The sequence below is a fragment of the Triturus cristatus genome, chromosome 7 (genome assembly GCF_964204655.1).
Source record: "Triturus cristatus chromosome 7, aTriCri1.1, whole genome shotgun sequence".
In the NCBI taxonomy this organism is placed as follows: Eukaryota; Metazoa; Chordata; class Amphibia; order Caudata; family Salamandridae; genus Triturus; species Triturus cristatus.
Window position 1 is genome coordinate 1,362,893,767 of NC_140590.1, and position 25,156 is coordinate 1,362,918,922.

Below are 25,156 nucleotides of genomic sequence, written 5' to 3' on the forward strand. Positions count from 1 at the left end.
CATTACACTTAAAATAAACTTAATAAAAACACTTTTTCTGGCATGCAGGTCAAAGAGGCTGGTGATGACCACATATCCACGTCAAGCGGCGTGATGCGTAATGGATGCTTTGGAAGTGCAAAGTGGCAGGCGTCCTACACTGTAACAAATGGTTTGCTGGTACAGGGATTTATGCCAAGCAGAATCTTCTCTTCTAAAGGCTCACTTTCCCTTGCTGGCTGGTTCAGCTGTTATGGGGCAGTGAGGACCTCTAAACAGCCTCATTTTAAACTTCTTTGGATTCTATGGGCATGCTGGAAGGACAGCAGCAAGTCGGGCTGACAGAAAGTTTCATGGTCTTCGGCTTACATCCATGCCTTCAGCATATGGGCAGCTCGCACTCAGTGAACAGTGAAGTAAGGTTCACGCTGAGTCCACCAAGCTTTAGTCACGTCGTTCTCCAGCTAATATTCATAGTCCGTAGTATTTGGGCAACATCCCCCAGTCACTAACAAGCAGTGCATGCTCCATTTTTGGAATCCCAACCAGTCAAGCAAATCCTCGGCTTTCTACTCCTGGGAAGTAAAGGGGTTAAAAGTTTCATGCAGCTCAAGGTATACTTGTAATCAAGTGTGGCAGCACAACTAGGTCTGTCCTAGACGTCTCCGGAGAAAAGGAGGATGGACTGGCTCAGTTGTTCTGTCGACCTCCATATATACCTTTGGTCATCTATGCGTAACCCCAAAAGGGGGACTGTGATATTGATTATGATGTCTTGTTTTCAATGTTCATTTCAAGTGTGTATTGTTCTTACACTCCATCTGATGTTCAGGATCAATCTTTCGAACACCCAGAAATAAACAAGAAAGGGGTCCTCCCGTTAGCAGAAGTCACTGGACTTTACTTACGTGCCAGTAGTCATCATCCTGAAAGCAGCAAAGCAAAAACTATGTTATGCTACCACCAATTAGGACCTAGAATAAGTGAGCCTACCCTCTGTTCCAGGAGATACAAAGGGTGCCCTACCCAGAGAGCCTACAGCTGCTGTTCGTTCGGGATTCCTCTAGATCAGGCACTCCTCAAAGACAAAAAAATGAAAAAATACAGTGAAACGTCAACGGACAAAGGAGAAATGGCTTGATGCGACAGCATTTCTGAACAGCTGCAGATTTTCGCCTTCAGAGAGGTGTGGAGTTAGTTTCCTAGGACAGGCTAATGTTCATTCAAAGCGGTGCTTATTGTAAATGAATAAGTGTCAGGGCTCTCGTCAGACCAGTGCAGTTTGCACCACACGTTGTCTCTGCAATAATGCCAGTGATAGTAACAACAAAACTACTAACCGTCACACTCCTGCAAGTGTGACAATTCAGACTATTTGATGTCCCCAAAGCATTAAGAACGGCTTGGCCGGCATTTAATAGTCATTTTTAATGCATATTGAATGAATAATGAACTGTTGTTGTGGTCATCCTAAACAGCGCCACCTTGTGGCAGACTGTCACAAGCGCCGGTGTTGACAATTAAAGGCCGGTTCCCAGCACCAGCAACCATCGGCTAAAATTAAGTACTAATTCAAAGTGAGCGAAGGAGGACGATTATTTCACATTTAACGATGGGAATTATTGTACTTCTACACGTCAACAACCAACACTGCCTGATTTCAAGGGCGCATTTGGGAATAGTTCCAATAGATAGCATCAAAGTAAAACAAACTCAATAGCGGGATCCTTTCTCCAATTTTACTTCCATGTGAAGACTCTACTACACAGAAACTTATGCACTCAGAAACTTTTACACCTGCCTCAAATTTTATGCTTACCTCATCATATCCAAAAATAGCAGCATAGAAGTTTTCGGTCATGGTTCTTATGCTTGATTTGAGGGCTACCGAATCAATCTGAAAAGAGGAAACACTCCAGTTAGTAACATATGACTAGGCCTGGGCACACATTAATATAAATCAGTATTTGCCTGCATTTCAGATTGTAACCTACATTTTTGAACCATTGCAAACGATATAAATTAACTCTCTTATTATACTTTAAAAAACCAATAATCGGAATACTATTTTTAAATACTAATTTCAAGTGTAAGTCATCTGGTTGCATCATTTTTATTTTCTTGGAAGTCAGTCAAAAAATACTCCAATGCAAAGTGAAAAGAGCTCGTTTTAATTGGGCAAAATACTCCTTTGCACTGGGAAATTATTGTGAGTGAGTCTTGAATCACTACCAATGGAACTAGCAGGTTGCTGCAGCAGACAAAAAACATTTTCTTGCACACTGTGAGAAAGGTCCAAGTTTCCTCAATTGATATCTGCTGAAATTACCAGAATGTCAAGGGTTCTCAGAGAAGTGAGATAGGGCGATCACTGAATAGAGGTATATTATTTCGGAAAGAGAAATTGCCACAAACCAGACATACATAACACGGTAAGTCACAAGACCAGAACTCTCATGGAGATTTCTGCAATGCTATCCCTCAAGTAGAATTTAGCCATCAGGGAGAGATGGAGCACTTGGAGAGTGAGCACAAGAACCCTGGACTACACATGAAATCGCAGAACGTACACGCGGATCCAGCAGAAGACTACTCTCTCAAGACAAGATAAAATAAACTAATTAGGGCAACAAGCACACCTATATGGACTAATGTTTGAGGATCACACTATAGCCTACCCATACAAATGACCTCCCTTTGGGCCACTCCATCTCAAGGCTACTAAAATCCAAAAAGTATGTTGGTGCCAAAGTTAAAGGTTGGCCGATTTGCTATATAGATATCTACCAGTAACGAGGGTGCTACAGTCCCCATTGCAAGCTAAATGCATATTGTTTGGTAAAAGGCAGCCATCCTTGAGGTGTAGTGGAGTACTCACACCGTTTGCCACAGAGGCTGAATCACTAATAAGAGCTACGCCTCTGCATGCCCACAACTGTAACATAATCTAAAAACACTACTTAACTAAATATTTAATGACCTCTAAAATAAAGCAACGGCTCATAAAAATGACAAATAGATGCAAAAGCAGTAGCGTTGGACCAAGAAAATAATTAGGAAAAACTGGAAAAACATACAGTTCAAAAACAGAAAAAAAGTAGTACTGAATTATTAAACTGGTCTACAACTGACTAAGATACAGAGAAGGTAACTTTAAAAACGTCTGGGAAAACTATTTTTAGATTCATCACTGAAATTGAGTAAGTATTCCTTTTCCATGTCCGTCCTGAATTAATGATGCATCTGAGGACAATCCACACTATATAATATTTGATGCCTAATCAATGAAGAAAAACGGAATAATTGTTTTTGTATCAATTTTATTTTGTATTGTTTTTGTATTAATGACGGCATTGTTTGTAAATCTGTTGGATCACATGATATCGCTATGTGTTGTACAAAGTCTGATTGCAAAGCAAAATCAGTGAAAAGTAATGCATTTATAGTTATGCGAATGAAGCACTGTAAGGTTGATATGAACAGATAACAAGTATACTTAAGGATGAAGAATAAAAATAAGTAAACAAGCATTGGCAATAAGGTTGGTCCTTGTGCAGTGCATGCAGCAGAGAGGCATAAACACATTAACACATTCAGAACATACGCATATGGTGCAGACCAACAGAAACCATTTTCTCAAAGTCCAACTGATCTGCAAGTACTCTGCACACATACCAACAGGCACACGAGCATCGATACACAAAACACAGTGATTTATACACTGTGCAGCTGAAGGTACAAGATGATGTACAACAGAGAAGCAGGCGATGTTGTACACCACAAGGCACAGGGTGATGTGCAGAAAGGATTAAACAGCGATGCGGCTCATGGAAGCACTGGTAGTGAGCGTCATGGCAATTCAGGGGGTGAGCCTCAGGGGAGGAACGACTGTGGATCAGGAGAACAAGGTTGTGCATTGGGGGGCATGATAGGGCCCAACAGTGGGCACAATGTGACATCCAATAGGATACAGGAGAATGTAGAATAGCATTCACACTTCACGGTAACGTAGCATAGGTGATGTCAGTGAAGACGAAAGCCCTATTTCTATCTTTGAAATTTGGGACTTACAGTATTTTTCATATTATACATGTAGAATTGCAAATCCCAGAACATAAACAAATATATCGCCTGACACACCGCCTGGCTTTTTCTAGTCATTTTCTCTAAGGCATATGAGTGATTTCCCTGAATGAAGTTTTGGTTTGTACAAAAAAAATTGACTTAAGTAACAATTTTACTTATTTTTATAAGTCCTCTCAAATTATTTCCTAGCCATGGTGTACAATTAGGCACGAAGGGACATATGAACGACATTGTTGTAACAGGATTTGGGTACGGTCCTTCTACTTCTATAGAAAGGGATTTCTTTTAGTGCATCAATGTAAACATCAGATGCAGGCTCTACGTCAGTGGCTCCACAAGTACAACACTAAATATGGCCTACTGGAGACCTCCACAATGTGGATCATCTTGGAATGTAAAACATCAGACTATACAAATCCTGAAATTCTAGAGCAGCTCCTGAAAAGCCTGGATTCTACAAACATGCAAACCTCCATGAAAATGCACCACCCAATGCCGAATTACAACCATTGAATCGAGAGGCACACCGGCAACAACAGCAAGATACCAGGCAACCTCGAAGACACTCCAATAAAGAGGGGATAACTGAGTGGTGGAGGCACTGGTGAGGGACAGTGAAAGAGACAAATCAATATCATCACATAAATAATGGAAACATGGACCCAGGATGACAGCCTAAAGTTGATACCGACCATTCTATAACAGCAGAATATATGGTATGACTGATTGTTCAGTAAGCAGAACACATTTATGGCCTAATGATGTAAACCTGATCACTCCCCCTTAGATCCCTAACACTTACATACAAATTAGTGGACTAATGGAGAAGAGCAGGCCTAACGGCGATGTTGCACCCTTGTTCATCGTAGTCAGTTTGTTGTTCTCTTTCTTTTTTGCTACAACCACTTTGCACTGGATGACTGCTTTCTTCTTGACTCACCCCATCACTACTCTATGGATACATTATACCTCCATCCTGTATCTGCTGTCCTTCATTGATCGCAGATCCCCTTTCACATATATGAGATGAAAGATATAAACACAAACTTAACAACTGACTTTAGCCCCCTCACCGGTTCTTATGCTGCATTTCCTTGACTGTATCTTGAGTTCATGCGGTTCACCTGCTGTTGCTTGCCACTGTCCCAATTAGAGAGTTCAGACGTTCTACCTTCTTTTCAAAGTGCAGCTACGGCACTCTGGTGCAGACTCCAATAGCGCATTTCCTCTTGCTTTCCCTCACCTCCCATAAGCCGTGATATATATAGCATCCATATAACATTCTGACCAATCTACCCTATCTTCACACCTGATAATTAAGTCCTACTTGTGCTGCAGTAGGCCTTGTCATATATGGTCCATGCTCTCTAGCACTTCTACCCCTGAGGTGAACCGACACATCTGACTCAGTCAAGGCTTGATATACTTCAGCACTTAATTACATCAGAAGAAATCAGCTACATGGAATTTACAAAACCTACAACGACCTTACTGTTCTCTCTTACTGTCAAAGGCATGAGGAACTATATATACATGAAGAAGGCCTATCCTATATTTCCTCCAAATAAACAGACATTGATCTTCTGCAAGTACTTGAAAATAAGGTATGGGCCACGGAAGGGGCAAACTCAAGCTGGACAGCCTAAAACAAATGAAGCCAGTATATAGAAAGCAATCAAATGTGAGTTACAAACCACAAAGCCAATGGTAAGCAATGGGCGAATGCATTCCAGGAAAGATTTACGAATGTCCCCAAGATGCTGTTAGCAAACTAGACAGCTGCATTGTCTGGTAGGCATCAACCTAAAAAAAATGTCTGTTTACTGAGAAGACAAATTACAATTGTGTGCGACACACCTCATTTAATCTGCTATGTATTTAATCCAACAGTTAAATAATTAGTCTGGCACAAAATGGAAGAGATGTTTTTTTTCTAAGGTGATAGGACTGATGTCTGAAGACAAGGAAAGTACTATACTGTTGTTTAGAGATGCTTAACCGCTTAAGCATCCCATCGTGGCTAACAAATCAACTAGGGTTGAACACTGGGAAACTTGGAGGGTATATAAGGTGTCATCTATACTTGGCTTATTCTGGAAGGATTACAGGGAGTTTGTAATTTTTACTTTTTATGTGCCATTTCATGGGTGGCTCGCAGTTCCAGATAAGGTAGCATAACACATCCGATCACCTTGAAAGAGACAGTGCATGTAAGCTGCTGCACACTCTGGGAATTGTGGTTAATTTCTCCGCATGAAGTGTTTGTGGTTGGCAATATTAAATGTGCCCAATGTGTAGCATCTTTGGTGGAAATACATAGCAGGGAGAGAGGAAGAATGGGCGCTGGGTGATGGATCTCGTAAAGAAGTGAAATACTGTTGCTCAGGATCACCGATACAGAATGGCTGGTCTATGGCCTGCTCCCAAATATGAATGGCACTACCATCAGAGAATGGCTTAATGAGGCTGACTCAATGACCCACTCTATGTATGATGGCCTGTGGGCTGATCCAAAATATGAAAGAAACTATAAGCAAGCACTTGCTGAATGTGGCAGATGCAAAGCACCTGTCTAGTTATTATCATTTTTAGGTTGAGCATTCGAGACCTATTGTAATTTCTTATGTTGGGTTAAAGCCATCCCCCAGCTTTTAATTTGTTTGTTTCAGTGTCCCTCAAAAAGTCTTGCTTGCCAGTGGTCAGTCCTGCCTCTTTGTCCTTCCTTTCTCTCTTCCGTTCCTCCCATGCAGCAGGGATTAAGTACTGTCTCATCACACTACAGTTCTTTGTCTGTTCTCTGGGCGTCTACTTTATTTCTTTGTTTCCCACTCTGTTTCTGTTTGTCTGTGTGTAGTTTCGGCACCATAGCTGATTACATTTAAATATAGTTTTCCTCCCTCCCACCTCCTCCTAATTCCACAGCTTTATTGGGGGTACTTTTTACGCCATGCCTCCCTCTTCGTGGTTATATTTTTTAGGTTTTTAAGCAATTTTCGATTTCGACCGTCATTTGGGCTTCTTTTTAGTTGGATGTTAGTTTGGGTTTGGGCTTTGTTTTTACAGAGGAATGGGCTTGTTTTTTGGTAGAAGAGCAGAACAAGCCTTGGCAGCGCAAAAAGCTGGCAGTGAATGTCCAACTTTTTGGCTTTGTCAGTGCTTGTTATGTATTCATCTCAAAAGGTCCTATAGATAGTTAATGTTGACATCATGCCAGACAAACAAATTACAGAGACCAGCAGAAATGGCCTTTCAAAATAAACCAATGTACATGTGTTGTGGGACAATATCGTTAATGTACACCTGATCAAACATTAGGAGCAACTCAAAGAAATCAGGAGAAGCTCACCATAGTCTATTAAACTGCGCAACACAAACAATAGCAGAACTTGATAATTGTATTTTTTGGTGATTTCTTCGGTGACATGCATGCCACCTCGAGTTGCACAAAAAAAATAGTCTGCACATGAACTCTCACAAGATAGTGCGTTTTTGAGAAAGAAAAAAAACATACATATCCGGCAAGGGAGTCTGCAAATACCTTACACAAATACCAACTGTTTTATTTTGAAAAAACGCGATGCGTTGTGAGGGTGGGGTCTTTGCAGTGGGTCGCCTAATTTTGTCAAAGCAAGAGAAATATTTTATTACATTATGGTCCAATTAAAACTCATCAGCTACATTGCAAATCTTCTAGTGATCTTAAGCCCCTAAAATCAACACTGGTAGCCACCGAAAAAGTTGGACACGGTTATAAATCAGCGAGGTCCCTTACAACAGTTATCATGCCTAGCAACTTAATACAGTTAACTCACAGGACAGCTAATGAAATATTGTTCTTATGGTGGTTTATAGAAGGTATCCTAGACATTCGAGACTGAAACTCAAGCTTTAAGCCTTTTAAGTAAGCCTGGGCAAAGCACTATGCTACGCTCGCGTAGTTTGCAAAGTTTGCGCTACTTCGCACTACGCGAATTGCACGTAGCACAGTGCAAACACGCGTAGCGTAGCATTGCGTAGTGCAGCGGTCATTTTTTGCTTGCTCGCGGTCCTCAACATCAAGTTGGCGACCGCGAGCAAGCAAAATGACATCACGGCGAGACTTTTTCCTTGTTCGCGATCAGCAACATCAAGTTGCCGACCGCGAGCATGGAAAATGAACATCCCGGCGAGATTCTCAATGGGAGGAGGTCAGGTTTCTCATTGCGAGTGGTCGCGTATGCTCCCGACCGCTCGCGATGAGAAACTACCAGTCCGCGTTGAGAAATCTGCCGCTCGAGTAAAAATCTACTCGAGCAGCAGAAAACTACAGCTTGCACTGTGCAAGATGCCGTTTTCAATGATTGCACAGTGCCGGATGCTTGTCCGCACTGTGCAATCATTGAAAACGACATCTTGCACAGTGCGAACAGGGTACTACGCAGTTTGCGAAGTGCTACGCGTAGCTCGCGTAGTGCGAAGTGCACTTTGCGTAGCTTCGCGTAGTGCAACTTCGCTTAGTGCAACTTCGCAAACTACGCCCAGGGTTGCTTTTAAGGGCTCTGTAAACAGGAATGAATGATGTGCTCCACCTTGATAAAAACCAAGTGTCAAATCTTGTGAAAGGCTATGTCAACAGATTTCAAAGTTGCCAGGGTATGAAAAAATAAGAGGAAAACAGATATTACAATTCCAAAACATGAAGAATTTCTATAAAAAAAATACAAACATTTAAATAGAGTGTCACAGTATTTCTGCTAAGGCTCTTGCTATAACCTTTCACCAATTACAGACAGAAGAGATAGGGAGAAGAGGAGGGGCAGAATATCAAATCTAGGAAAGGTAGAAGGGAACTGATGCTGCAGGAGTTATGGAGAAGGGAGGAAGAAAGATGGAAGGGGGGAGTGAGCAGGTGACCCAGTTACAACAAGCACTGGCAAAGTCAATAAATCTGGTTTTGGTTGCCAAGATGCTGTATTAGCCAGTTTGTGTCCACTCTGAATATTTTTTTATTAAAGTATGAGAAAAATCATTCAAAAATAGCCTCCTGTACATGTAGATATGTGCAGCTGCATGAGCTGACATCTTGAATTTTTTTTTATAATAATATGCAACAAAAACCATTACAAAATGGCCACAAACACATCCTCACAAAGGGCCACCTTTTTATGTTTATTCTTATATTTTAAGAAAAAATAATTCTAAGGTAGTTGTGAAAGTGTGTGCACGCACAGGTGAAAAGCTATGAATGTTTCTTAGTACAGAATACCATAAACCAATTAAAGATGGCCATCCATTCATCTGCACACATGCATGAGCACATGCAGACATCTCTGAATGTTTTGTGGCATACTTTATTATTATTGATGTAATGTTCAGACGTGGCCAATGGCCTGTGTTGAATGTTAAGTAGTAGAGTGTGGGTTTGTTCGCGCACAAAGAGAGAAGCAAGTAGCTTGGTAGCAATGAGAGGGCAGCTGGCAGGCCCTCGCAAACTTAAAAATATATATATATATTAAAAGGAGACACTGTCCCTGAAGCATTGCCACAAAAGTGCACTACTTTTATGATGGTTGCGGATACAAAAATGCCATCACTCACGGTGCTGGAAGCCTACGGGTGAAGCATGCTGAGCCTCAGATGTGTTTAATGAATGTTGTGGTAAGCGTAACCGAAATATGAATGCCACTGCAGCAGACCGATAGAGAAGGAGGGCTGATTGAAGCCACTCTATATATGAACATATGTATATATTTTTTAAAGATAAAAAAAACATTTAGTAACACCACATCTAAGTGGGAAATCGCTCAAAGTGATTTGTTGAATTTGACAGGACAACGGAAAACGTGTCAGGTTTAATAAAATACTTGGTTGAACAAAATGTTTATTGGGAAACTGACGATGATCTGACTGTGAGGCAGTTAACGTCTTTCTCTAAAATTAGCAAATGTCGGTGTAGGGTTTTAATAACAAAATAACCAAAAGACTCTTTGGAAAATGTTCTTAATTCCCGTCATTTGTTCAGCACATCCTTGTCTGTTTTGCCTTCTTTGGACTCCCATTTTCTCTTTAACATGTACATGAGAACTAGACAGTGATCAATTGACAACGCATGTAATACTTTTCACATCAATCACGCTCTATGTGAATCGTATTGAAGCCCAAGTTTGTTAATAAATGCAATTCATAAAAAAAAATTATAAAATCACACACCATCGGGAAGATAACGCATTGAATACATAACAAAGAGAAATAGCTCAGTTTGTGACAAGAACGTAACCCAATTAAAATATAAGTCGGTTCTTTCCATGCAAGCTTTGTGAGGCTCGCTGGAGTATATAAAGAAACACAATTTATGGAACCATTTTGACAGAAATAACAACGGGACAAAAAAAGCAGGTATTTATTAATTAAATCTCGTAATGCTGGAGAGGTTTAATAGTATTCAAAATTGTCTGCGCAAGTGTTTCTTAAATCGAACCGATTGTATTGGAAACACTGTACTCTAGGGTTTTTGTGCGCTTTTCAGATAAACTTTAAATCTGGGCTGTTGAAGTAACTGAAAGGCTGAACCTCTGACATGAAGTTTAGCATTTCAGCATTTGTATTTCTCAGAGTAAATGACTTTATAGGTATTACGCTGGCACCAAGACGGTAAGCGCAAGTAGGGCCAGGAACACAGCTGCTAACTTTCATCAAGAATTCACACCAGTTAAGGGAACGAAGGTGAAACATTAACTGGCAATCAGCCGGTTTAATGGGTTTTAAACTAGTCTCTCAGGCCCCAGTGATGTAATCAACAGCCTCCAGAATGTGGATGCAAGAGGTGTTTTATCATTTTGACCATAGATTTATTTCTGTTAATCCCCTAATTATTCCATTAAATGCACCCCAGGAGACATCTTAATTGTCATGCAAGCACTTTGAGGTTAAATGCCCAAAGTTAATTTTTAAAACGCTGTGTACTGTGTGTTAAATGGAAGTAGACAAGCCTTATTTTCATAAAGCATTTCGTTGAAAATCTGATGGTGCTTGAAAATAGTGGTACTAAGCATCATTTATTTAATTTCTCGAAAATGCATGAGTGGAACCATCTTGGATTCTGACCCACTACATTCTTTTTGGATTTGCATGCTTTTCTTCATGTTCTTTTATATTACTAGATGTTGGAGAGGCGCTATATCTACTAACCATTAATGAGTTTCCATCCCTTTCATGTTTGAATTCCTGGCCTATATTTTCACTGCAGTGTTTTCCCCCAACGTAAATATTGCCTCTAACACCTATGGGACTTAAGAAGCACGTTCTCTGGGTAAAGTAAGCTTTAGCCTGCAGGGCAGATAAATCAGGTAACCACTCAAGTGCGATATGCAGTAATCTGCAGGCCTTGCGTTTCAGTCATGTCAACTCAGCCTTCCATCCGTACTCGGTTTGTAAATTCAGGACCACAAAACTGGGTAACAGTTGATTGCGATGGTTAAAAACTGAAGAAAGTGCCATATAAAGTGCTACATAAATACACGGGTTATAATCATGAGTCACGTCAATCCTTAACAATTTTACAAATTATTTATTACATTTATATTAACCAATAACGCTTCTAACATCAACATCTATTGTTTCTCGAAATTAAATAACAACCACCTCTTATCTCTTTGCTTTCATGCTGTTCCAGATGCAATGCATAATTTTTGAAGATAGACTTCAAGACCAATTCCATACCTGCCAATTTGAAGAATAATCTCACCCTCTGAGGAGGGGGCGAGGCCATGAAGGGGGCGAGGTCTTGTGACTAGAAGTACCTAGGAACCACTTTTAAACCCCAGCCCGCCCCCAAACCTCCTCCTCCTTCAAAAAACAAGCATTTGCAATGCAATAGGTCTGGAATTTGCGAGAGTTTAAGCTATTGGCATTGTAAATGACAATGCCTTTTATTTATCTGTTTTGATAATTAAATCATTAATAAAAGCTGTTGTTATTTACAATGCCAATAGCTCAAACTCTCGCAAATGCAAGACCTATTTCACTTCAAAGAAGCGGCCGCCATTCTCCCGGGCCACTTGAAAAGTGGAAGCGCCCATGGCGCGCTGAATGTTGCAGGAAAGCATGTTGTGCCTGCAGTAGGGGAAACTCATTAAAGAAAATAGTGCTTACAGACAAAATAAGACATACGGTGTAGTACAGAAGTAAAAGGGCCAGTCCTCATGCGAGGTTACAAATAAAGACAAGGCGGTACTAAGGAGGGACTAACAAGCCTAATAAAGAATCAGAAGCCAGCATTTACAAAGAACAATGACACAGCCAATAAAAAATATGTGCGGAGAGTGGGAGGAGCTTCAAGTCCATACTCAAATACGGCATGCCTCGCACAACAGTGCATGCGCTGCCCAGGCTCGACCTAAAAAAGGGCTTGCTGAGGCTGGTGTTCATGTCCTGAGGTGTTTTCACACCCCTTAATGGACATTGGCAGTTCAAAGCCTTGAAAAACGAGCTGGAAAACCACTGTTTACTGTGGTTTTCAGCTTTATTTCCCTGCCACCGTGTGATATCGGTTCCTCACCGGGAGACTGTGTGATGGAGCCGATATTGTGTGTCACACGGTGGCACCGTATGAGTTGGCCAGTATGCAATTCATTTTGGCGTTCTCACTACAGTAGTCTGCTGGCGCACAAAGCTCATAGGGCTAAAAGGGCATTAGCCCAGCCCCTCCCCACCTGTTGTGTGTCTCAGCACAGGCTACTGCAACGTGAGTTGCTGTGCGCTCGGGTGGGCAGTGTCTGGAGTATTATATTCGCCACAACCACGTTTTTCACAGGGCTTTAAAAGACCATTTAGATGCCTTTCTGAACTGGTTAACAAGGCCTTGTGTTTTTTAATTGGTTCCATCTAGTACCCTCCTGGGTTTGCACTCTGCCTATTCCTTACATTTGTATTTTATTTGTATTGCCACAGTGGGAGAATGCACGAGTAGGGAGGCCACCTTGCCTAGAGAAAAATACTGGCCATTTGTTGTTGTTTATGGAGTCAGCCAAGGCCTCGCCTTGACGCTAAATAGGGCTGTAAATAAAATGGTATGTATTAATTTATAACACAAACTTTCTGTCTTTGTTTCCTTTAATTATTATTGATAAACAACTTGGACGGACCAGTCTAGCAGGTTGTCCGACACTGTGGTGCCTGTCACCGCAAGGGTTTGTTAAAAGAACCCTCTCACACCAACCTAGTTGGTGTCATGCTTCATCATCGGGTTCCCAGCTGAGTAGCCGAATGCAACTCAGCTGTGCTGCGACACCTGATTACAGTGGAGCTGTTTTTTTTTGTGTGAGTGTGATGAAGTGGTGTTTTAAAAATACCTCTGGGTCTCTAACTGATAATTACTTTATTCCCAGTGCTCCAGGGTATGTCTAAAATTAATGAGTGGATAACGTAAAAGACTGTTAGTTGCGTCTTAGTTATCTGCTGGTCTATGTTTCAGCCTGTGAAAGAATTGGATAGGGCTTTCATCAGGACATTTCTCACAATGAATAAAATCGTGGTGAAAGTGAAAAAAAGTGAGTGGCAAAAACATTTTAAACCACATGTATACGCATTTTGAAGCACGTGCGCTAAGGTGTGCTAATTATGCTCTGTGGACTTACCGTTATTTGAGTCCACATCTGTGTGAGTAACTGGAATGAAAAAGTACAAGACAGGACAATACAACATGTAACATATACAGGCCTGCAATACATTGTATGCATTTTACTTCATTCATTTAGGAAATGGTGGTTACTTACAGCACTCCGTGTCATACGGACGTGTGGCGCCAATCATACACATATCATGCACTCCAAATGCAGTTATGAGTGGGGTATCATGCATGTGACAGGGCTAGACAAAGTTCTGAATTTGAAATATGCCAATACAGTGTCACTCTGCGTGATTGGTGAAATGCAGATAAAACGTGGAGGCTGAGTAATTCTAGCCTACTAATGGCGATCGTGAAACCGCGTGCTGCTGGGTGAAAACGCGCCGTGCATGCTTAGCTTTATCATTGTTATTGGTGATAGGCGTGGCCCGTGACTTTTGTGTGGACCGATAAGTAAGTTGTCTTTAGTTTGAGGAAAGGGTTCTAATTACGTTGTTTACGAAAATACAATGTAGCACTGGTCCCAGGAGGAGAGAGCCCCTATTGTCACTCTCTGTTTGGAGGAGTAGAGCAATAGTCAGAATTAGTACTGTCATGCCGGTTTGCAGCATGTTTTGGAAGAAGGGAGGAAGGAGGTAGCCGGCTGTGCGGGAAGGCAGTGCCGCCCGGTCAGTTTAGAAAGGACATACTTGGTCATGGAGCTCACCCGCACCTGCACCTACTCTGTTCTCCGCGGTAACAGGTACCCCAGTCGGACGCCGGTGCTGATATTTGTATTGCCATTACGCGGGGAAGCCTCCTGGAGTCGGCGCGTCACGTGCAATGCGTGCTCGTGAGCTTACTGCGTCCAAAGACTAGAACGCTAACCTGCATAGCGTGGTGTGCAGGACGTCAGCTTCTTGTGTATTATGCATCACGTGGGATGCGTGCTGGTTCTGAAGTGTTAGCAAGCTATTTTAAGAGCCAAAATTCAATACATATGCTCAGCTTTTGTAGTGACCCTTTATTGCACTAATGTTTTAAGAGACCGGGTGCAATGAGGATACTGATTCCGAATGGTGTGCTTAATTTGTAGGAGTGAGCACTCGGGGTGACCAATTTGCGCACTAATTTTAAAGGGGTCAGGTACTGGAATGTACTATATTATGGATGTGTTTGGAGCAAGCTCCTTTACGAGTCAAAATTCAATACATATGCTCAGTTTATTGTACACGTAGTGACCCTTTATTGCACTAATGTTTACCTACTCTAAGGGAGTTGCAGTTGTGCCCTCGTTACGAGTAGGGTAGCTGGTTATCAGAACCACACACTGATCAGTGTGTGGGCACGATCACTTGGTAAGACTGTTCTACTGAATGTTATCATTTAGCCCGTGGAGATGGGTAGACAGACGGTATATCCATCTTTGTTCTTTTTCCAGAAGTTGTTGTTGAGCGTTGTTGGCGGTGATTTCCAGATGTCCAATAATGGACCATTCCATGTCATTTGTGGTATGGCCCATCTCAAGAAAGTGGTTTGTCATCCGCGTTGTGTTTAGTATACAGCGAATATTACTTCTCTGTTCGCAGATGTGACCACAACAACACACAAAACTAACTAACACCATACTAAATACCTGGGGTAACCCAAGAATAACTGGCCACTTCCCATGTGGGTATTGCAGTGTGTGCCACTTAACCAAGTCCACAAAAACTCTGAATCTGGAACCGGGTAAGGTGTGGGAAATACGCAAACACACAAATTGCAATACTACCAATGCAATATACCTAAACACGTGCCCCTGTAGCTTAAGGCACATTGGTATGACCAGTCGGAGAGTGAAGACACGCATCTGCGAACACAGAAGTAATATTTGGTATAAACGAAACACAACACGGATGACAAGCCACTTTCTTGAGATGGCCATACCACAAATGACATGGAATGGTCCATTATTGAACATCTGGAAATCACCGCCAACAACGCTCAACAACAACTTCTGGAAAAAGAACAAAGATGGATATACCGTCTGTCTACCCAGCTCCACGGGCTAAATGATAACATTCCGTGGAACAGTCTAACCAAGTGATCGTGCCCACACACTGATCAGCGTGTGGTTCTGATAACCAGCTACCTGACTTGTAAAGGAGCTTGCGCCAACATAATATAGTACATTCCAGTACCTGACCCCTTTAAAATTAGTGCGCAAATTGGTCACCCCAAGTACTCACTCCTACAAATTAAGCACACCATTCGGAATGAGTATCCTCATTACACCCGGTCTCTTAAAACATTAGTGCAATAAAGGGTCACTTCAAAAACTGAGCATATGTATTGAATTTTGGCTCTTAAAATAGCTTGCTAATACTTCAGAACCAGCATTCATCCCACGTGATGCGTAATACACAAGGAGCTCACGTCCTGCACACCACGCTATGCAGGTTAGTGTTCTAGTCTTTGGACGCAGTAAGCTCACAAGCACGCATTGCACGTGACGCGCCGACTCCAGGAGGCTTCCCCGCGTAATGGCAATACAAATATCAGCACCGGCATCCGACACGGGTACCTTCCTGTTCCCGCGGAGACCACAGTAGGTGCAGGTGCGGGTGAGCTCCATGACCAAGTAAGTCCTTTCTAACCCGACCGGGCGGCACTGCCTTCCCGCTACCTCCTTCCTCCCTCCTTCTAAAACATGCTGCAAACGGGCATGACAGTATTAATTCTGACTATTTCTCTACTCCTCCAAACAGAGAGTGGCAATAGGGGCTCTCCCCTCCCGGGACCAGTGTTACATTGTATTTTCGTAAACAACTTAATTATAACCCTTTCCTCAAACTAAGGACAACTTACTTATCGGTCCACACAAACGTCACAGGCCACGCCTATCACCAATAACAATGATAAAGCTAAGCACGCACGGCGCGTTTTCACCCGGCAACACACGGTTTCTCGATCGCTGTAGGTAGGCTAGAATTACTCAGCCTCCATGTTTTATCTGTGTTTCACCAATCACGCAGAGTGACACTGTATTGACATATTTCAAATTCAGCGCCCTATGTCTAGCCCTGTCACATGCATAGTACCCCACTCATAACTGCATTTGGAGTGCATGATATGTGTATGATTGGTGCCACACGTCCGTATGACACGGAGTGCTGTAAGTAACCACCATTTTCTAAACGAATGAAGGAAAGTGCATTCAATGTATTGCAGGCCTGTATATGTTACATGTTGTATTGCCCTGTCTTGTACTTTTTAATTCCAGGTACACACACAGATGTGGACCCAAATAACGGTCAGTCCACAGAGCATAATTAGCACACCTTAGCGCATGTGCTCCAAAATGCGTATACACGTGGTTTCAAAAGTTTTTGCCACTCACTTTTTTTCACTTTCACCACAATTTTATTCACTGTGAGAAAGGGCCAGATGAAAGCCCTATCCAATTCTTTCACGGGCTGAAACATGTAGACCAGCAGATAACTAAGAAGCAACTAACAGTCTTTTACGTTATCCACTCATTCATTTTAGACAAACCCTGGACCACTGGGAATAAAGTAATTATCAGTCAGAGACCCAGAGGTATTTTTAAAACACCACTTCATCACACTCACACTCAAAAAACACCCAGCTCCACTGTAATCAGGTGTCTCAGCACAGCTGAGTAGCATTCGGCTACTCAGCTGGGAATTCGATGATTAAGCATGACACCAACTAGGTTGGTTTGTGAGGGTTCTTTTAACAAACCCTTGCAGTGCCAGGCACCACAGTGTCGGACAACCTGCTAGACTGGTTCGTCCAAGTTGTTTGTCAATATTTACCAGGGGATAAGGACGGCCCACACACGGTCCAAGCTCACCCATTTGTTTATCCTTTAATTATTAGTCATGGATCATTAATGGAGCCCTTAAACACATTTCACAGTGATTTTTATATATGTTTTGCAGTGGCGGCTGGTAGGGGATGGTGACAAGGGTTAGGAAAAAAGAAAAATGAAAGAATTTGTACCTGATGGTCGCCGGTTGCCAGCCACCGCCTCTCCTCCATCTCTCCTCAGTCCTCCCTGTTTTCCTGGCTCCTGGCAGCACCCAGTGCCCCAGACTCCCCTAGCCAATCACGACGCTGCTGTCACCAGCATGACAGCAGCATCATAATGTATCTGAGCAGCCTTGTTCGGCGCTCAGACAGGGAGTGGGAGCCTGTACATGTTCTCAACCCAGGCTGTGCAATACAGCAGGGTGGAGAACATGCTAAGTGCGCATAAGGGTTTGGCCGGCCCAAGACGGCCAACCAAACTAGTATGCTCACTTATGGTGCACAAACCACTCCTCCTCCCTCTGAAGCGAGTGCAGCCCTGCCCCGCCCCGCCCTGCCCTATACTGGCTCCGTACTAAAAACAAGCATTGGCATAGCCAATAGGTCTCGCCTTTGGGACCTTATAAGTGTTTAGGCATGCAACACTTGATGTTGTTGCACCAAGGATATTGTGCTGGATAACTTCAGCACAATATCCTTAGAGCAACAACATCAACTGTTGCATGGCTAAACACTTATAAGGTACAAGGTTTAGCCATGCAACAGGTGATTTTGTTGCACCAAGGATATTGTGCTGCAAAACTAAATACTTATAAGGTCCCAAAAGCGAGACCTATTGGCTATGCCAATGCTTGTTCCTGTTTGTATGTTTTCCTGCTCTTGCTCTCTGTATATGTTTGATGCAGAAAAATGAGTGCCATGTCCCCAAAAGTATGTCCTGGTGCCCCCCACCGGCTCAAATTAAGCATTGTTTAGTTCCAACATGGGGTAGATTTGTTCGGGTTCAACTTTCAAGTGCATTAATGCCAATATCGTTGGAGTTCTGAAACCATTGTAAACAGACAACACAACGTGGTGGGCGGAGCTCATCAATGGTCAATGAGGCACCAAACAAGAGTTCTTATGAATGACTTTTACTCAAGGCCCTGTTTTCTTCCGTGGTCACAAAAAGAGAACTGAGTAACGTGAAGGAATGAAGCGGTCAAGAACATTATGTGGTGTGTCTTAGAGCCAGGTTTCTGTGGGAACTAATATATCTATTACCGTCGCCGTCGACCAGCTCGCCACCTCCCTCAGCCAGAACCCACCTGTCAGGACAACGGACCCCAACACAGCAGCCCTCAACCTCACTCAGTGGCTGACCTCCTGTGCCGACGACCTCGCCCCACTGAAGAACCCACTCACCAGGCACAGAAGCAAGAAGGCCCCCTGGTTCACCGACGAACTCAAGAACTCCAAGAAGGCCTGCCGCACCCTCAAGAAGGCCTGGCTCCTCGACAAGACCGCCAACAACATGACCGCCCTCAAACTCGCTACCCGCAGACACCACCAGCTCATCCGCACCACCAAGAAGAAATCTCTGAAGGAACGACTGGACAAGAACGCCCATGACAGCAAGGAGCTCTTCAACATCGTCAAGGAGTTCTCTAACCCCAGCACCGGCAACAACGACATCACTCCCTCACAGGACCTCTGCGACTCCCTCGCCTCGTACTTCCACTGCAAGATCGCCAACATCCACAACAGCTTCGGCGTTTCACCCCCGCACCCATCGGTCGAACCTACGCACCCCGCCGCCATCCTCCAGACATGGACCAAGGTGACCCCCGAAGACACAACACGCATGATGAACACCATCCACTCCGGATCGCCGACAGACCCGTGCCCCCACCATGTCTTCAACAAGGCCGCCCCTACCATCGCACCCCACCTCCGAGACATCATCAACACCTCCTTCGACACAGCCACCTTCCCGGAAAGCTGGAAGCACGCCGAGCTCAGCGCACTGCTGAAGAAACCAACAGCGGACCCGACCGACCTCAAGAACTTCCGCCCCATCTCGCTCCTTCCCTTCCCTGTCAAAGTCATCGAGAAGGTCGTCAACAAGCAACTGTCCGCCTTCCTCGAGACGAACGGATCCCTCGACCCATCACAGTCCGGATTCAGAGCCAACCACAGCACCGAGACCGCCCTCATCGCAGCCACCGACGACATCCGAGCCCTGCTCGACAACGGTGAAACAGCGGCACTCATCCTCCTAGACCTCTCCGCAGCATTTGACACTGTCTGCCACCGCACCCTAGTCCAACGCCTCAACGACACCGGCATCCAAGGGACGGCCCTGGAATGGATCATCTCATACCTCTCCGGCAGAACACAGAGAGTACGCCTCCCTCCTTTCCTCTCTGAGGCCACCGGAGTCATCTGCGGCGTCCCGCAAGGATCATCGCTCAGCCCCACTCTCTTCAACATCTACATGAAACCCCTTGCTGCCATCGCACGCCAACACAACCTCAACATCATCTCCTACGCCGATGACACCCAGCTGATTCTCTCCCTCACCAGAGACCCCGACACCGCCAAAACCAGCCTACACGAAGGGATGAAAGACGTCGCCAAATGGATGGACATCAGCCGCCTGAAATTGAACACGGACAAGACAGAAGTCCTCATCCTGGGACCGCCGCCCTCCGCATGGGACGACACCTGGTGGCCCCCGGCCCTAGGCACCGCACCCAAGCCTACGGACCACGCACGCAACTTGGGCGTCATCCTGGACTCCTCCCTATCTATGACCAGACAAGTCAACGCCGTATCCTCAGCCTGCTTCCACAACCTTCGCATGCTCCGTAAGATCTTCCGCTGGATCCCGACCGAGACCAGGAAGACGGTCACCCAGGCCCTCGTCACCAGCAGACTAGACTACGGAAACACCCTCTACGCCGGTACAACAGCCAAGCTTCAGAAAAGACTTCAACGTATACAGAACGCCTCCGCCCGACTCATCCTGGACGCCCCCCGACGCAGCCACATCTCGAGCCATCTGAGAGACCTGCACTGGCTCCCCGTCAACAAGAGGATCACGTTCAGACTCCTCACCCACGCACACAAATCCCTCCACGACCTTGGCCCAAGATACCTCAACGACCGCCTGACCTTCTACACGCCCACCCGCCAGCTACGATCCGCAAACCTCGCCCTCGCCGTCGTCCCTCGCATCCAGAGAACCACCGCCGGAGGAAGATCCTTCTCCTACCTGGCAGCTAAGACATGGAACTCCCTGCCCGTCCACCTGCGACTGACCCCGGACCACCTCGCCTTCAGGAGACAGCTCAAGACCTGGCTGTTCGAGCAGTAGCAGACCCCCTCCCTCATGCGCCTTGAGACCCTTCCGGGTGAGTAGTGCGCAATACAAATTTCATGATTGATTGATTGATTGTGTTAACAAAGGTGTCCGATTTCTCCATGCATTAACTGGAAATTGGTAAATATTTAGAAGGCCTCGTAAATAGTGGATAGTTTTAGAGAAGGAAATAGCTAGCTCCTTAATAGGTACCTGAATAAGAATATGATGTTCCACCACCTTTGGAAATAGAAAGCACAAATTATCTGGTATTCCCAGATAGTGGAAACAGAAATGTTTAAAGCGGCTTGGAGTAGACCAGGGTTGCGACGATAATCTGGTGGCCATAACATCAATGAGTTGCTGTAATTGTCAGTTGTTGACCTCGCTCTAGTTTGGTCGAGGATCAAAGTTGTCCTTAGGCAGTCTAGCCTAAACATGACTGTCCTGCTCAGGCAAGCAATTACACCTGGTGAGCTGTAGGAGTTTATCATCGTTAGTCAATATCGGATTTACAGACCTGGTTATGCAATCAATTTTTTTCAGCAAGCTGAACCAAAGTAATTGGGTTCACCAGGTTAGAGTCTGTGCTAGAATCGGACTACAAAACTGTCTCAAATCACTCGAATTCAAAACATCACCAACCTTTATGATCCTAAGCTTAGAAGGTTCTTATGTACGGTTTGAGGAAAGTGCAGCACTTCTGTTAGAAGGGGACAAACCTTTAATAAATACAAAACACAAATATAATGCAGATGGTCAAAAAGCCATCTGTGACAGCAAAGAGACCATCACCCACTAATGACGTCTGCCACAATGCAGGTGCGTGTATGTTACAAAGAAATGGGAAAAAATAATAACGAATAATTTTAAAAAAAATCTACAGTTGACGCATCAATTATTATTCTCTCTTTTTTTGCTACTACACTCGGGTGTCCATTTGGCCTCCCTTCCCCAGGGTCGCATTGGGACAGAAAATAGGCCAGGCACCAAAATAAAAGTGCCCCCCCCCCTTTCATCAGTGAAAGTGATAGCTATAAAAGTGGCCCACATTTAAAAATAGGGACGGTTTTAAACTTGTAAAGATGAGTTAGGGGTGTTTTGCAAAGTAGGGGAGACTGCATGCAAAATTATTGGTAATATCAGGGAAATCAACAGCAAACCACATCCCACCAGACCATAAAACAGGCCCATGAACAGTCCACAAAAAAAACAACAATCAGTCACACTGCCCTTCCAGATCAGCTCTTCCTGCACTGCCAGATTATTAGCAGCTAGATTCGGCACTTTCCTGAATAGTGGAGATTGCATTTCTTTTTAAAAACACTACAAAGTAATTACATCAACCATTCCTTGAATCTTGGTAATTCAAGAGATGTTTCTTTCTTTCCCAGAATATATCTTCTCGAGTACCACCCCAAAATGTGAGAAGCAGATCCTTCTTCCGGGCTCCAGAAGCATTTAATATTGTTGTTTAGCCATGAAACTTTGACCACAGAATAAAGCAAGTCAAACTAATCATCTTTGCAATGTTGGCTGATACGGTTTTCCTACTTAGTAAGTTTAAATTGCGACAAGTAAATGCAATCAAGTCTGTGTCTTGTATTTATGATAGATTTGTACCTTTGTCCAAGTGGTTGGTTTGATTTGAAGTGGAAATAAATGCATGTTATTTTAATCTAACATGAGGCGGTTTTGCTAAATTTCAAGAATAGACTTTTGAATTTGAAGGCAGTGAAATGATTTCCGTTTGGCATGATTGACCTCACTATTTTGTGATATGTGATCATTTCATTTCCACACCAGAATGCTGCTGGGGTCGGCAGGCTAACATGAATGTAATTGTAAATACAGCCGGTTTTACGAAAAGGAAAACGGGATGCGTTTAGGAAAAAAATGTATATATTTAAAACTACACTAGGTAGAAGGGGTCCCTTGGGGATCCCCTTCCCATTTGGGAGTGGTTGCCACCTCCTTTGACTTGGTGGTAAAATGGTGTTTTGTGATCAGATTTTGGTCACAAAACATTTATACTCAAGTTAATGAATCAGTATTTGGAAGAGACGCACCACATCCAAATACCGATTATTTACTCAGAATTTGTATTTTGTACATTTAAAAATGCCTTTTCATTATCGCAAAGGCTTCAATTTGCCCTTTGCAAATGCAAACATTTCTTGGAACATGAGGGCCTCGGTTACTTAGTTTGGTGAGCTCTGACAGTGAGCTCTGTACTGTTGGTTTCAGTTCTGAGGTCTGGTCAACTTTCTGCACTCGCATTCCAAAGTATTAACCGATGCGAGCACTTTCTCCTGGACACTGAATCCTACCCCACCCCCCTCCCTCTATAACAAATGTACAATATTTCCCCCAACTAATTTGATGGAGAAAAAGGTTTCAAACACTGTGCTAAATATAATAAAAAACCAAGCATTGGCATAGTCAATAGGTCTCGCCTTTGGGACCTTATAAGTGTTTAGCCATGCAACAGTTGCATAACTAAATACTTATAAGGTTCCAAAAACGAGACCTATTGGCTATGCCTAGCGGCCGTGCGGCCGCGAAAGTGATCGCGATCACACATGAAAGCGGCCGTGTGGCTTTGAAAGTGAAAGTAAATCGCGGTAAAGAGCGGTGCGCGCGCCCGCGCACATGCACTGTAGCTCTAGGCTGGCCTGATAGCACTTTTTGGAGCCCTCTCAATAAGTCTCGCCAGACCAGCGCATGCGCTGGGTCAGGCGAGACCTAATAAAAGGATAATGTTCTGTTATTATCATTTTATTTTTCCTTTGCACTGCTCAGAGAGCAGTGGGGCGATGCTCCTCCGCCTTAGCGGAGGAGCCTGTGCTGGCTGTTTGATGTATGCACAAATAAGTGCTAAAAATACCGGCTTTAGGTGATTTCACTGACTTTTGTACTGGCTGGGACATCAAAATGCCGGTGGTGCTGGTATAAATCCGATCTCTGGCAACCTTTATCACGAGACTGAAAGTTTGTTGCAAGATCAGCATATTATTGATTTCCTCCACCCTACAACCATGATTGATGCCATAATATCAATAGTTTAACATGCATCTGAAACCCTACGCCAGCCGTCAATACAATGCTGAGTCACTCCAGATGTCTGGGAATACATCCTGCATTCAGACAACAACCTCCCCATTCTCACCGTTCACGTTCCCCCTGCACTCACAGCGATCACACTGCTCATCATGCTCTCATGCCATTCACCCTCCTCCTACCCTGCACTCACACAAGCATACTCCTCACCCTACACGCACATGACACTCCACTCACTTTCACCGCACACCCTACATTCACAGCGATCACACTGCACTCCCACTGTTACCCTGCACTCACACTGTTCATTGTCCTCTCACCCTGCGCTCACACAAGCACACCACTCACCCTGCACTCACAGCGACCACACCACGCTTATGCCTTTTGCCATGAACCCACACTGTTCTCCCTCCTCTTACCCTGCTGTCACCTGAGCACACCGCTCACCCTGCACTCAGTGATCACACTGCACTCACACCACTCACCATGCACTCACACCACTCACCATGCACTCGCGCTTTTCACCCTGCACTTACACAAGCACACTACTTACCCTACACTAATATGACACTTTACTCACCTCTCACTGCTCACTCAGCAATCTCACTCAAACAAGCACATCACTCACCATACATTAATTCCTCCAAATCTGCACTTTCAACAGCACTCAAACTCATATGTCACATCACTCACCAGGCAGTCACTCCTCTTACCCTACTCTCACATCGCTCACTGTGCACTCACAAAGGCACTTCTGTTACTCACACAGTTCACCCTTCACTCACATGGGCAAAGCACTCACCCTGCACTCATGAAAATAAGCACATCATTCACCCTGGAGTCACACCACTCACCTGCATGTCCATCTCTCACCCTGCACTCACAGACAAACCTCTCAGCCTGCATTTATTCAAGCACTTTGCTCATCCTGCCTGCACACAGGGACAATAGTCTGCCGGAACTCATAGGGGCACACCACTCACTATTGACTAACTCATCTCACCATGCATTCACCAGTCACTATCACAGATCACCTTTCACTCTTGCCACTCACCCTGCACCACACACAGGCACACCACTTACCCTGCATTTACACAGCTCACACTACCCTGCACTCACTCCTCTCACCAACACTCACATGGGCCTTCCTCTCACTTTGCATTCATGCAGCTCACCCGGAACTCACACCGGTACATTTTTCACCCTACACTCGCACCACTCAAGCTGCACTCACTCACACTATTCACCATCACCCAGGACCTACATGAGCACACCTCTTACTCTGCACC

The 25,156-nt window shown here is 44.1% G+C and overlaps 1 protein-coding gene across 1 annotated transcript in view; it reads right to left on the bottom strand.

Annotated features, from left to right (window-relative positions):
• UQCC1 (ubiquinol-cytochrome c reductase complex assembly factor 1) overlaps positions 1 to 25,156 on the bottom strand; it is a 426,281-nt gene that overhangs the window by 56,389 nt on the left and 344,736 nt on the right. Inside the window, exon 8 of the mRNA XM_085619075.1 lies at positions 1,799 to 1,876. Within this exon, the coding sequence (XP_085475201.1) occupies positions 1,799 to 1,876 (78 nt within the window). The remainder of the gene's footprint in view (positions 1 to 1,798; positions 1,877 to 25,156) is intronic.